Here is a 14,302-nt window from a genome sequence, read left to right on the forward strand (position 1 = left end):
CAACCAGCTGCTAGCTTGAGTCTATGTGTTAAAACATGTAATCCTGGATGGAGAGCTGAGCCAACCCCAAATTAAATCGGCCCAGTGGATTAACAATGAAGGTCAATGTGCCGGCCAGCCTGGAAATGGTTTTTAGGTAGTTTCCCATATCTGACTAGGTGACTACTGGAGTGGTACATAATTCCCACCTCAGTTACACTATTTACAAAAAAATCAGAAAATTTTCACACTCTTTCACACAATTACACTGTACACACTTGGGATATGTGTATTCCCTCCCAGGGGTGTAATGGGGTGACAACAGGAAGGGCATCCAGCCACCCCTTAAATTAACCATGCCAAACCCTAGTAACAACCATGCACAGAAGCAGAGCAAAGGCAAAAGAAAAAGCAGAAGCAGTTCATGATTCAACAATTGGTGGTCATCAAGGAACAGGGAGAACATGTGCTAGAAATAAAGAAATATTACATTTTGGAAGGCATGAAAGCTGAAATACAACAGTATATTCACCAGCATTGGTCAAAATCTGTCAAAAGAATAAAATTACACAAGTAAAATTACAATGACTACACAAAAAAATGGCAACTCCTGAACATGTTTTTCAAAGATGTGATATAGACATTATGCATTATCTTAGACAAACATATAATTTTCCCTTAAGACGCTGAAATGGTACCAACAGTGCTGGAAGAAAATATTATTTTAAAATTTGGCATACCATCCACACTACATATAGAGAAAATTCATATAACTAGCTACCATCTGCAGACTAACAGACCATAAGAAAAAACACACAGAACCGTTACTGGAACACTGGCATCACATAGACAGTGCACAGATTGATTTAGATACTTCGATTCCAACATCTCATGAGCTGTTCTTTGAGAGTGTGTGTGACAAACTGTGAATCTTAAAAAGACACCCGCAGTTGTATTTGTGATTATGTGCTCGACTTGAAAGATCAAATGAGACCTCTCCACCAATGTGCAAGAACTTTTCGTGCTCAGTCTGAATCATAGAATAAGGAAAGCTATGATAAGAACCAACTTCCAAATGAGTTCCAACAGGGAGAAAAAGTTCATGACAAGACCTGTATACTGCAACACACCAAAGGATATTTAAAAGGGAATAATTGGATGATGGTACACGCCAATAGCCTGGAAGGTTTGTTTTGGTTACAGTATGGTGACAACACATATGGTAATGCAAATTACCATGTTAACATTTGGGTTTACTTCAGTTCAAACAGTGCTACATCATCTGGATCTACAACTTATGAAATTCCAATCATCCACAGGATTACACTAAAACAATGTGGAGAATGTAGGTCTTTATAATGTGACATGAGAAATCTTAAGTTATTTTAAATTAGTAGGCTCAAACAATAAATTCGAAGACACTGATGTACAAGTTGCAAGCGCTGTAGAATTCTGTCAGAGAAAATTCATTCTACTCAGTATGAGTGTTTTAGAGTATGTTAGTGTGGAACAGGCATTACGATGATGCATGGATAAAATAGAAAAATCCCAAAGTCTAATTGAACATTTCGCACACCATGAACTAAGAATAAGAAAACATGGAGTACTTAATTTCAATGAGGAAAAAAAAAGAAACAAATTCATGAGGAGCATAGTAATGTAACTGACAGAAAAATTCTGCAGCCTCCAAGGACAAAGACCACAAAATTTTCCCTCGGGTAGGGAGATGTCATGAATCAGTTGCACGAGTATTAAGAGCAAGTAGTTGGAGTTGTAACACTGCACAATGTGTGTGCTTCAAAGAGTAACTTAACAGCAGCTGGGATGCTATGTAGTGGGAGAGAATGTGCTTTCGGGGTCATGGTAGTATGGCTAAGTGACTGGCAACAGAGAAGCTTCTAGAAGCTGGAGCTGTATTACTCTGCAGCAGGTGCGGGACTTATATTCTCATGGCACTTAGCTGCACAGGTTACATGCACAACTGCAGTAAGTACTTTGTGGGATTCAATAGTAATTTCTTATTCTACATAATTTTTCACTCTCAGTTATTTATCAGAGTTCTTTGTCCTTTTCCACCAAGTTTCTTTTCTGATAATATCCAACTTGTATTCTGAGGCACCAAGCTTACGAGTTGGATGGGCAACTTCACAACTGTGAAACAGTGTCAGCTCTCACCTTGATCCACTCACAGGATACTAAAGATAATATTTACAAAAATTATGATGTATGAATAAATTTAATGACTTTCTGTGTGTATATGCACTGTAACGGTTGTAATAACATTTGTACCTCTTATTGGACCAAGGGCAGCATCCTTTGCTAATCCAGTAAGGTCACTTCCAGAATAGCCATCAGTCATAGTAGCCAATCGTTGCAGCTCATCGTCACGCAGTGGATTGCCGTGCTTACTAAGCAACCTCCGCAGCAATACGACACGTGTCTCCTGATCCGGCAGGCACACGTAGATGCGCTTCGTAAAACGTCTGGAACATTACACTCTGTTGTTTACATTACAATGTTATGAAAGCACTACATCTATAGTCGAGACTGCATAAGATGATCCCCGGCAGCTCACAGCACTGTTGCCAACTTTCAACTGCGAAGCACTGACAGTTGCAGGCAAAAATCAGTAACTGTCTACAAAGCTGTGACAGCATTGAGGCGTTGTCATAGAAACATTTATAAAATCACATTACATTATTGGCTGATGTAGGCCTGGAAAGCTGCTGCACACAGCCCACTGCAATTGTCAGGGATCACCTTACTCTGACTCATCTATAAACCAGCACAGTAAAAAAAAAAAAATGCTGTCTATATGATAAAATTTTAATTACATGGTAGGAACATATTAGCTGCAGCTTCACATAGTAACTCTGTGAAAACTATAAAAGTATTTCTCATTTATGTGTGGTTTAGCAACAGCATTCATGGTACAGTGTAATCCAGCTTTCAAGAGCATACACAACACAGTGTCATCAGCTGAAACTGACTGCAGGATCTGCACATCTAAGAACTAGTTCTTTGTTAGGAAATAAATTCTTAACTCATATATTGGGAAGTATGAGGTCCTCTTAATATAGGAAGTAATTCTACATCATTGATTCTCCAAGTCTTATAATTAATTTTGTCTCTGTGGCTAAAAGATTGTTCATCGAAGAAGGCTATCAGATGCAAGAATTCTCAATTTAGTGTTTTCTAATCTGCCAAGTGTCTTCTGGGTAACAGAAAGGTTCCCCATCATGCATGGTAGATGCTTATGGAACATAAAAAAAATGGGGACTAGCTTAGTGAAAATAGGTTACCGTCAAAGGGTATACCCCTTGTATTCAACTAATAGAACAAAAACATAAATTTCATACAATGATATAATTTTATTATTAAAAACACCTTTTCAATTCATATGGTGTATTCTCTCTTCTTCCCTGTAAAACCAATTTGAACCTAGGTGTTGATTTCCTCTTTTGACAAATGAAAATCTTACCTCTGCCACACAAGCAGATGATACTTTTCCAAGCTCACGTAATAAAATGATTTTGTTGTACGTGTATAGCCACTCATGAGACGCACGGATAACACAAAATGTCAACTTCCATGGCAATAATGTGGACCCTCAGAGCCTACCGTACCATGAGCACAAACTTTTGCAAGGTATTTCAGTAAGCAGTAGTCACCACACTAATCCTCTCACTGAACACAGCATTTGACAACTTTAAGCAAATCTGCTTTGTTGATCTGTACAATGCAAAACTACATTCAGTGCAGTAAGTGAAGTAGTCAACCCCTATTCACTCTTTTTGTATGACACTTTAGGATGTTCTGTGCTTAGACATCTTTTATTTTATTTCAGATGGGACATCTATGTTAATTTACTATCAAAGAAATATTCAAGCTGAGAAGTAAATATCTATACTGATCTTTGCTGCAAACTGTTGCTCTCTCTTCAACACAGAGGCTGGAGATTGAAAACAGGTAATTCAGAAGTTGTGCACAAATGAAAAGTTTTCACCTAGGTTACTTACTGTAGCTTTAACACTATTCTACACCCTCAAGAGATACCCTGTTCTCATGCAAAAAGCTATTTGATAGAGCAGTGTCAAGTTTGCAGCAAACTGTTCATATAGGGAAAACTGTACTAGAAATTTTATTATCCTTCATCCAACAAACATCAAGTACTGTGTCTTCACATATACCTCTCCAGTGGACTTCAGTTTATCACAGCACTAGATTTGTACGTAGAGAGGTTTGTATAATCTCATGAAGCTGTAGCTACATCAGAATGGGGAAGATTTAGGTAGGCCCTTCTAAGGAGGACAGACCTCAGCAGATGAACAAGATGAAGTGTGTCCCACAATGTGCCATCACTTTCATGTCCCATCCTGCACACCTTAACTCTTCACACCATCATGCAAGTAACTGCAATCCAAGGGGACTTCAGTTTTGTGAACAGACACAGGCAGCTCTGCAGTCCACATGGTAGACATCTGCATACTTTCTATAACACAAAACAAACTGACTAATATTGACCCACTGCTAACACAAGCTCAATCTCAACTGGTTGTGTGGATATCTGCCTTTTACATTTTGAAACAATTGCATATAAGCATAAACTAATATGGGCCCCATGCTGCCATGATTTAGCTGAGGCAAATGTGTCACTAAATCCTGGGCCCGACAGGCTAGTGTGTCATGGATAGGGTTGTCTGATGCTCTAATGCTTTGCTGGAGTTTCTGGAATGTCTGTATCTCTAATTGGGTTAAAGCATATTGGAAGTAGTGGACTGTAATAACATTGGCTGTGCATTAATCACACTGGGTATGGTACTTCTGCACCCATATCTTGGTAAATTCAGTTTGGTTAAAACCAAATATCATGATGAACATTTACATGCTTCTTCCAAACCCCATATAGAATGCTTAGTACTGTAGATTTGTTACTGGAACTGAAAGCAGAACTAAATAATAGTAAGTGGAAAATTGTTGGAGTATCAGAGGTACAAAGAAATGAAGACGATCTGCATTCAGAAAAATTATGCACAGAGTATGTACTCTGAAGTGAACAAACTTCCGGCAGGAAATACTTTTTTTCAGGACACGCTATATTCATCATTCCATACATGTGGTTCTTTTGCAGACCTGGGAAGCCTACATCCCAGTGGGAGATTACCATAATAAGTTTAAAAAAACCTCATTTGGCATGAATCCAGTTCCAGTTATCTACAAAATTGCGGTACAAGAGAATGAATACCAATTAAAATTAACAAATGTGTTGAAGTTCTAGCAAATGCTGCAACTATCAACTTAATGAGAAATCAGGCTTTTACAAATTTATACTGTAAACAGCTTGAGCTTTTGCACGGCCAATGACGAACAAAGAGGAAAAAAATTCAGAGAACACCAGAGATCTGATGAAGGGAAAAGATCCAAAACTAAATGATGATGTAAGTTAGATAAAATTAAGTGAACTAAAAAAACTAGTCAGATATGTTTATGAGAGGATATCAAAAGGTGTGAGAATACTATGAGATACACAACAGAGAACAACTCAACTACAGCGAGGCATGAAAAAAAAAAAATGGAGAAAAAGGCAGTTATGCTCGTTAGACACCATATAAATAAACTGTCAAGTATAGCATTAAATTTGGATTTGCAAATCTAAGTGTTGAGTGCTGCATTGATTGCTTCCACATATACCAAGGGTTTTGTGAACAGATCCACAAGTTTAAGCGCAAATTAGATTGCAATGCCTACAGACAACATCTTTTAGGACTGTTTCCAGAATTTCTCTCTTCATTAAACGTTCGGAAAGTACAATTGCCAAACTGGTTAATTCTCAGCTGTCATAGCAGGTATGTGATGTCTAAACAGGTAATTTATGATCCATAGACAGCCTTGTCATACCTTCCACAGATAGTCTTTATGTACATACCAAGAACGATGACTACGCATCTGGCTCATTTGCCAGTTCCTGAAGCAGATGAAGCAAACAGATGAGTGAACTTACTTTTTTAATTACAAGCATAACAACAACAAATTATGTTCATCCTAATTCCCGATACAAGTCTTAATCTGGTGGTATTCTGATAACTACTGCACTATGTAACTGTACCTTTTTTGAACAGACATCCAGTAAGCTGTGTGTCTTATCTCCCAGACCATTATACTGTCAGCTACTGGTGTTTTCAGTTTCTCATTTCTACTAATACTACTGCTCACACCCACACCCCTTTCCTCCCGCACCCCCACCCCCCACCCCCCGCCCAACCCCTCACACATCAATGTGCCCTTTGCATCTCACATACATTATTTCCATTTTTGTGTTCTCATACCACATATGGTGTTTTAAGCTATTGCCAATTGTGTATCTTCACAAATGCCTTTGATGCTAAAGTTTTGTTGCTAATACTCCACTCAAAAAATTATGAAGTTTAACAGCAGGTTGTCATGGCCGTAGGACCTTGTCACTGTGTACAAGATCTCAGTTCAACACTTACATCATTTAAGAATCTCTTCCAAAATACATCATTCCACATAATTCTACATAATGTTTATTGCAATCACTTTCTTAATCATCAAATATGCATAGAATGGTCTTATGAGAGTCCCTTGTATACAACTACTGAAATGCTTTGACACATAAAATTATATGACTAATAGGTTTAAATGAATTTACCTTAAAGCTGCTTCATCCAGCTCTTGTGGTCTATTGGTGGCTGCCATAACGAGAACCCTTTCTTCAGGATTGGATGGCAGCCCATCAAATTCCACTAAGAACTCTGTCTTTAATCTCCGGCTAGCTTCATGCTCATTCTCCCGGCGTTCAGACAGAAGTGAGTCCACCTCATCCACAAAAATAATAGAGGGCTGTGAACAATACAGCAATCAACCAATGTAATTATAAAAGCAAACATTCCTACAATTCAGGATGCAAGATCTATGAAAATACATGAGGTGGAAACAGAAGCTCAGATATTTCGAACAGACCACAAAGCAAAAACTTATCTTTTACTCAATTTGAGTTCTGTGCTCACAGTACTCAAGAATAAAATCAAACCTAACTTGCTTTCTATACATGGAGGTATGCACATCTTTGAATACCAACTGTGCTTAAAAGTTTGACTAGGCTGAAGAAATTGTATGGACTAATGCAGTAACATAATAACACTGCAAGTTCACAATATTGTCTTCAACGTTTTATGCCATTGATTTTGTCTATCTAAGCAGGTCACTGCTATGAATCATGTAGCAAATGGGAACCAAATCCACTAAGTCAATGACCGAAAAAGCACATATTACTACTGTAGCAAATAACCAGAACTCAAATCAGTACCAACGAAGAACAATCATCTTAAATAGCAACACACAATCACAGATAGTTGGAATTCCAGATCCATGAAGCAAGGTAACAGTTACACAAGGTCAAATATCTGTTTTCATGGGTAGGAGAACTATACCTTTTTCAGGTTCAATGGTGACAACAGGTTCCCCTCCATTTAAAGTATCTCAACCAGTTTGGAGATTTCTTCATTGTGTGCACAGAATATTGAGTGATTGACATCAGAGTGCACAAACTCTGATGGAAATTTGCTTAGAATTATCTGTTATTCCTCAAAATGTGTAGTCCATTAAAAATAAAGTACACCAGACTGACATTGAATTACCGTATTTGAACAGTGAGGTGCTATGCATTACAGAGTGCTTGTGAAAACTGACTGATTGATTGAAGGGGGTTATGGGACTAAATGGCAAGGTTGTCAGTCCCGTGATACAAATTTTACTTGCATAAGATAGAGTGTCCGCTAAAAGTGGGCAGATCCAGTCAGAGGGGTCAAACTATAGAAGGCATAAAACGGTAGGCAAAATCTAAAAACTGGAAAAACAGAGGGATAAAAGAGCAGTCTTTGGACAGAGGAGTGGTCATGGGTCCCAGTCCCAGAAAACACGAAGAGAGGTTCCAATCACAACCTCCCTGCCCCTGCTGCTGGAGTAAAGCAAAACATTATAACTGAAATAAAACCCTCTTTCACAGAGGAAACTGAGGACACGGCCTGCAAATACTAAAGACAAGGAATCTGGAAGGCTATACTTAGTACAAAGGGCCAAAAGAAGGGGACATTCCATCAATATATAGGATACCATCGGTCTGGCTCCACAGCCACACAGTGAGGGTGGCTCATTATGGGACAGAGAACAACAGGTGAGTCACCTAACATGACTGATGTGTAGACAACGTAAGACAGAGGACTTTTTCTGAGCAGAGTGGAAGGAAGAGCACCAAACTGCAGTAGTCTCCTTGATTGTGCGGAGTTTATTACTGAGAACAGAAGTGCATCAGATGCCATTTCACTTTTGGACAAAGACAGATTTGATGTGCATCCACATATCTGCAGCTAGAATCATGAAATGGAATGGGGGTAGGTATCTGCCTCTGTAGCCAAACAGTCAGCTAGTTTATTCCTGGGGATGCTCAATGACTCAGAACCCAGAGGAAGGCAATGGAGCTGGCGGCATGGCTGAGGGAAGAGAGAAGGTCAGGGATAGCAGAGACCAAAGGGTGGCGAGAGTATCATCGGTCTATAGCCTGCAAGCTGCTTATTGAGTCGGTACACATTAAAACATGATGGAGGGAGGCTGAGTAACAAAATGGAGGGCTCTGTTAATGGCTAACAGCTCTGCTGTGAACACACTACATGATACTCTGGTCTGGACAAACCTGAAGCATGATAAAGATAGAGAAGAGCAGCAAGGTCTGCACGCCAAGATGTGTGGACCACAGAACATTAAGCTTCTGTGCAGTCTTCAAGTGGCAAATATGGGGCAGCCAAGTCAGCTTTTTATCAAAAATAAGGCACAAGATATGGGCCTGCGGTAGAACAAATAAAATTCTGGATCAGGTCGACAGCAAAAATGCATACCACACGTTTTGGAGAGAGAGAACTGGAAGCTATGGGAGGGGGCACACGCCGAGGCTCATCGGATGGTGCCTTGGAGCTGGCATTCAGCAGATGCTACCAAGTGGGAGCTGCACCAGATGCAAAGATCATCGACATACAATGCCAGGGTAACCAGAGGTCCAACAGAGGTTAAAAGCCCTTTGAGGTGATGAGGAAGAGTGTGACACTTAACACAGAACCCTGTGGTTTATTGCACTGGATCCGAAAGGTGCTGAGAGAAATGCCAACTCATACCCAGAAGAGCTGGTCGGATAAAAACGCACAGATAACAATTGGAAGGGGGCCTTGAAAGCCCAATCATGGTGGTTAACTACAATGTGACAATTCCAGGCCACGTCATATGCCTTATGTAGGTCAAAGAAGACTGCAGCAAGGTGCTTGTGGTTAGTAATAACCTATCAGATTGCTGTTTCCAGTTTGAGTAAATGGTCACTTGGAGATCGTCATTCCCAGAAGCCACACTAATACAGGGACAAAGGGCCCTGAGATTCTAGTACCCTACATAATCGGAAGCTAACCATCCTCTCGTGTAGGTCAGGCAATCAGGCATTCGGTTCTTCCTGGGCTTAAGGACGGTGATAACCATGCTGTCTCACAATTGAGAGGGGAAAGCACATGTGAGCCAAATGCCGATGACGATCCCGAGTAGATGTTGCCTCTGGGTAACAACCAAGTGTCGGATCATCTGGTCGTGGATGAAATCTGGGCCTGGAACAGTGTCATGTGAAGACGTAAGACCCTGCAAGAATTCCCATTCATTGAAGGTTTCATTATAGGATTCAGCTTGGTGGGGGTTGAAACAGAGAGGGGTTTCATCAACTCATTGTTTCTGCTGAAGGAAGGTAGTAGTATAGGAAGAGGATGCCAATCAAAGTGTGTCGCGAGGTGTTCTGCAAGGACCAATGGATCAATATCCAGAGCACCCTGTAGGATAAGACCCTGGTCAGCTGATTGTTGCTGGCAGCCCAGAAGGCTATCGAACTTTGACCAAATCTGCAATGAAGAGGCATACACCCCCAAGGAGGAAGCATAGCGCTCCCAGTGTTCCTTTTAATCTGCTTAATAAGGCAGTAAGCCTTAGCACGGAGACACTTAAGAGTGATAAGGTTGGTCTGTTAAGGGTGTCGTTTAAATCACTGCAGCAATGGTTGGCAATCCTGGATAGTGTCTGCTGCGTCCTTGGTCCACCATAGTACCGGTCAATGACCTGGGGATAGGTGGACAGCAAACTCAGTGGCATGAAGAAGAGTGGCAGAGACATCTTGCATGACCTTATCAATACAGACTGAGAGAGACGTGTTTAAGTGCACAGCAGATATACATAAAGCCCAATTGGCTCTGCAGAATGCCCAAAGGGGGTGGGACTGTCTGCCTGGAGGCAGCAGGGAAATTACAGAATAACCGGAAAGTGGTCGCTGTCGCAAAGATCACGATAGGCTGACAAACATAGGGAAGCCTTGAGAGCAGAGGAGATCATGAGATCGATAGCAGGAAAGGTGCCACGAGTGGCACTGAAGTGGGTAGGGGAACTGTCATTGAGGAGGTACAAATCGAAGACTGTAAAAAGTTGGCAATTGGAAGACTCCAAGCTGCTGAAGTGACTCTCCCACACAGCAATGGTGTGCACTGAAGTCACCAAGGAGGAGGTTTTGGGGCAGGAGTTGCTGAATTAAGGTATGCAGCTAAACATAAGGAAGTGGCCTACCTAGAGGGAGGCAGACATGGCAAATGGTGACTGATGGTATCATTTGCACTCATACCGCTATTGTTCCAGGTTGGTACGAAGGGGGATCCAGTCACAGGTGTGCTATCCCATGGCTGGCAAAGTTCAGACATAACATCCAGTAGCCCGAGCGGAGAATGGTCATCACAGAACTGTGTTTTTTACGAACAAAACAGAATGCAGAATAAGAGGAAACAAACTGTTGTATTATCATGCGGCAGAAGTCCAGGTTAGACATAAACAAGCTGAGGGGAGGTCATGTCACCGAGTCAGTGGTCGTCACCGATGAGGATGGGGTGACATCCATAAATAAGATGTCAGACATTGTTTGCAAAGGGACAGATTGGACCCCCAGGGGCACCAGGGGGGCCTTGTCCTCTGACTTCTTCTTCTTCCCTTTCAGAGGTCGAGGAGGGCAGGACACAGAGGGAGAGCAGTCTTCTGAAAGATCTGGACCTGTAAGAGAGCAAACGACCTGTGATTGAGTTGTGGGAGCTGGCGTCCCGCCTGAGAGATGCCGGGAGGGTAGGAGGAGGAGGAGGAGGAGGGGGGGGGGGGGCATCACTGGCAGGTGCCAAAGAAGGAGGGCACTTAGCACTTCTTCGGCCAAGGAGGGTAGCGGCACCTGGCGGGGGAGGGCATGGGAACTGCAGGTGAGGGGGATATGAGAGGGGAATGGGGCCGGGGTTAGGGAGCAGTAGGAAGTGCAAAGGATGTAACAGAGGCAAAAGTTGAAGAAATCTACACTATGTGCAGACAGTCATATTTTTGGCAAGCCTCAGCGTAAGACAGACTATCTAGGGACTTTTACTCTTGGATCTTGTTTTCTTTCATATAAATTGGGGAACCTGGCAAGTGTGCACAGTGGCTGTCATGACAGTTGACACACACAGGTGGCGGAACACAGGGGCTTCCCTCATGGATTGAGTGGCCAGTCACCACACAGAGGGTCCGCTATATGGTGGGAAGACATCGGTAACACACAACCAGTGTATCCCCCGAGAAAGCCAGGGTAAAGGCACCAGTATCAGTGTAGTTGTCTTCATGACTCTTTTGTATATGTTAAACAAAATTAATGCCACATCACTCCAGATTAGCCTGGAGTTCTTCAACAGTTTGCAGAGTGAGGTCCATATAAAAAAAAATCACTCTTTGGACCATATTCAGAGACTGGTGAGGGGTAATAAGACACTGGGACATCTCCAAGGTGATCACAAGGATGAAGGACTGAAGATGGGGCAGCAGAAGAAGCTTTGATCAACAGGGAGCCCAACCACATCTTAAAGAGAGACTGCACTTTATCAGACTTGACCTTGACATTCTCCACAAAAAAACAATGGTTTTGTGGCAGTGGGTGTCCCCATCTGTGCTAGTACAGACCAGGTAGCAGGGAAAGTGTTTCATCTGAAGACATCAAGCCTGGCCCTGCTCCCAGTGTTTAGCCAGGAAAGAGAAGGCAGTAGGGTCATACAAAGTAGCATTCAATGATATGTTACCATCAAAGAGCCAGCCATTTGGGAACAGCCAGATTTTTGCAGTGTGATACACTTCATGTGCCAAGCATCTGCCCTAACACTACCTTCTCTGATCAGGGGTTCCCCCATGGGCACCAGCAAGCCATAGAAACGACTGTCTGGCATGGTGGCCATTGCTGGGAGTTCCAATGCTTCAGAATGACAAGCACCCACTCCTTAGCATACATGGGGAGGAAACAGCTCAGGTATCAGTAGTGCAATTCCTGTGTTGTCAGGGTGCTTAGTCATATGGGTACATAACAGCTCCACCACACAGACTGGCTACATGTGCTGGGGACCTAGAGCGGTGGTGGGGAGCTACAGTGGGGATGGAAGGGGGGTAGGGAAGGAATCCATGCCATAGATGCTAGGGATAGAGTTCTTCCACAAATGGCTGACACTAATTACAGAACATTTAGAAGTGGGAGTCAAACCCCAAAGGGGGACCAAAACGCCAAAAAAGATGAAAGAGAATAGGCAGGAGGAACAAAATTGCAAGGAATACAGGGTCAATAGCGAGGTCAACATAAATCAGAACACAGAGAGGGGAAGGAGGTGGAGTGGGGAAGGAGTTAGGATGGGGTGGGAGCGGTGAAGGAAATGTGGCCTGGGAAGGAATAATGGGCTGCAAGAACTTGGGGTAGTGTGAGCGCCAAGCATTAATTCACAAAAGAACCGTGAGCACTGTGGCAGAGCATTGTGAAGACATAACGAATTGCAGCATATAGTGCTATCATCATATGAATGTTGTAGAACTACCTTTAAGTGTGGGGTATGACTTATTTATATCAGAGGTGGCACATATTTTAGTGCTAGAGATGATCTGGTAACAATTAGTATCGATCAACATTTTGGATTTGCAGCTGAGGTAATGTACACAATTTTTGTAACAAATTAACTGAAGTCCTGGAAAAGTCTCAGCTTCCAAAACTAACATAATAGTATGTGGGAACATGAAAATTAACAAAGGTGTTGAGTGTGAAATGAATAATAAGTTTCTAAACATTTCAAACACTTTTGGTGTGGCACAAATGATAAACACTGCTACAAGGGTATCAAAAAATTCACCATCAATTTTAGATAATTTACTTACAGATACTGGCATGGAAAATGGTAAAGCATTTATAATATAAATTAGCTTTTCTGCTCAGTACTGTCACATAACAAAGCCAAAAAGGGCTTTGTAGAACTAGCAGAATGCAGGCCTAAAAATGGATGTTCTGAGAATGGAAAATTCATACTTTTTCTAGGGTACTGGCAAATCAAAACTTGGATGAAGTGTGTAGGGAAACAACGTAGATGCTAAGTCCTTTAAATACTACACATGGTTTAAAATAATTTTTGAAGGGACTTTTCAAAAATAGTCACCATCTACAGCAGCAGCAAGAAAGGAAAGTAAATGGGTAGCTACTGGTATTAGAAAGTCATCCCAGCAACACACCACTTCAAAGTTCCTAAATTACTATCACAGGTATAAACATATAGATGACGGTGCACCTTGCTGCAAAAAAATCATTTAATGATAAAATAATATATATTCCAGAAAATAAAACCGAAGAAGTTTGGGATGTCATAAAATGATAAGTTGGAAAAAGATAGACAGATATATAATAACATAGAAATCAAATATGGGAGCATAACAACAGGAAATTCTCAGGAATTAGCTAATTTTGTAAATGCCTCTCTCTTGTATTGTGGAGAAGTTGCAGCAAAATCTTCCAGAAACACATGTAGTGCCCACAATCTATTACATAGTGAGTGCAATTATAATGTTTCCCCACAAAAGAGCTTGGGTTCAGCAAGACATACAAAAATAAAAAAATAGGTGTTTTTATTTATTTGTCACAAAAAAATAAGAAGTCAGCAGGCATAGATGAGGTTCCAGTCTATTCTGAAAGGGTGCACAGACAGCATACAAGCCGTCATTAACAAACATAATAATTGTGCCATTCACTTCAGTTATTTTTCCATAGTATCTAAAGCATGCACAAGTTGTGCCTTTACTAAATAAAGGCAGTGCAGAAAATATTGAGGATTAAAGGTCAGTTTCACAACTGTCTTCATTCTCAAAAATAATTGAGTCCATCATAAATGACAGACTAATGAGTTGCATTAATAAATATAACCTTTTTAAT

The 14,302-nt window shown here is 41.3% G+C and overlaps 1 protein-coding gene across 2 annotated transcripts in view; it reads right to left on the reverse strand.

Moving 5' to 3' along the window:
• The window catches only part of LOC126169332 (spastin), a 487,567-nt gene that overhangs the window by 4,860 nt on the left and 468,405 nt on the right, over positions 1–14,302 (reverse strand). For both annotated transcript variants that reach the window (XM_049920634.1, XM_049920633.1), the window contains 2 exons: positions 6,650–6,840; positions 2,269–2,462 (listed from right to left, as the gene is read on the reverse strand). In XM_049920634.1, coding sequence (XP_049776591.1) covers positions 2,269–2,462; positions 6,650–6,840 — 385 coding nt within the window. The remainder of the gene's footprint in view (positions 1–2,268; positions 2,463–6,649; positions 6,841–14,302) is intronic.

Source organism: Schistocerca cancellata, chromosome 1, assembly GCF_023864275.1.
Source record: "Schistocerca cancellata isolate TAMUIC-IGC-003103 chromosome 1, iqSchCanc2.1, whole genome shotgun sequence".
Taxonomy (NCBI): domain Eukaryota; kingdom Metazoa; phylum Arthropoda; class Insecta; order Orthoptera; family Acrididae; genus Schistocerca; species Schistocerca cancellata.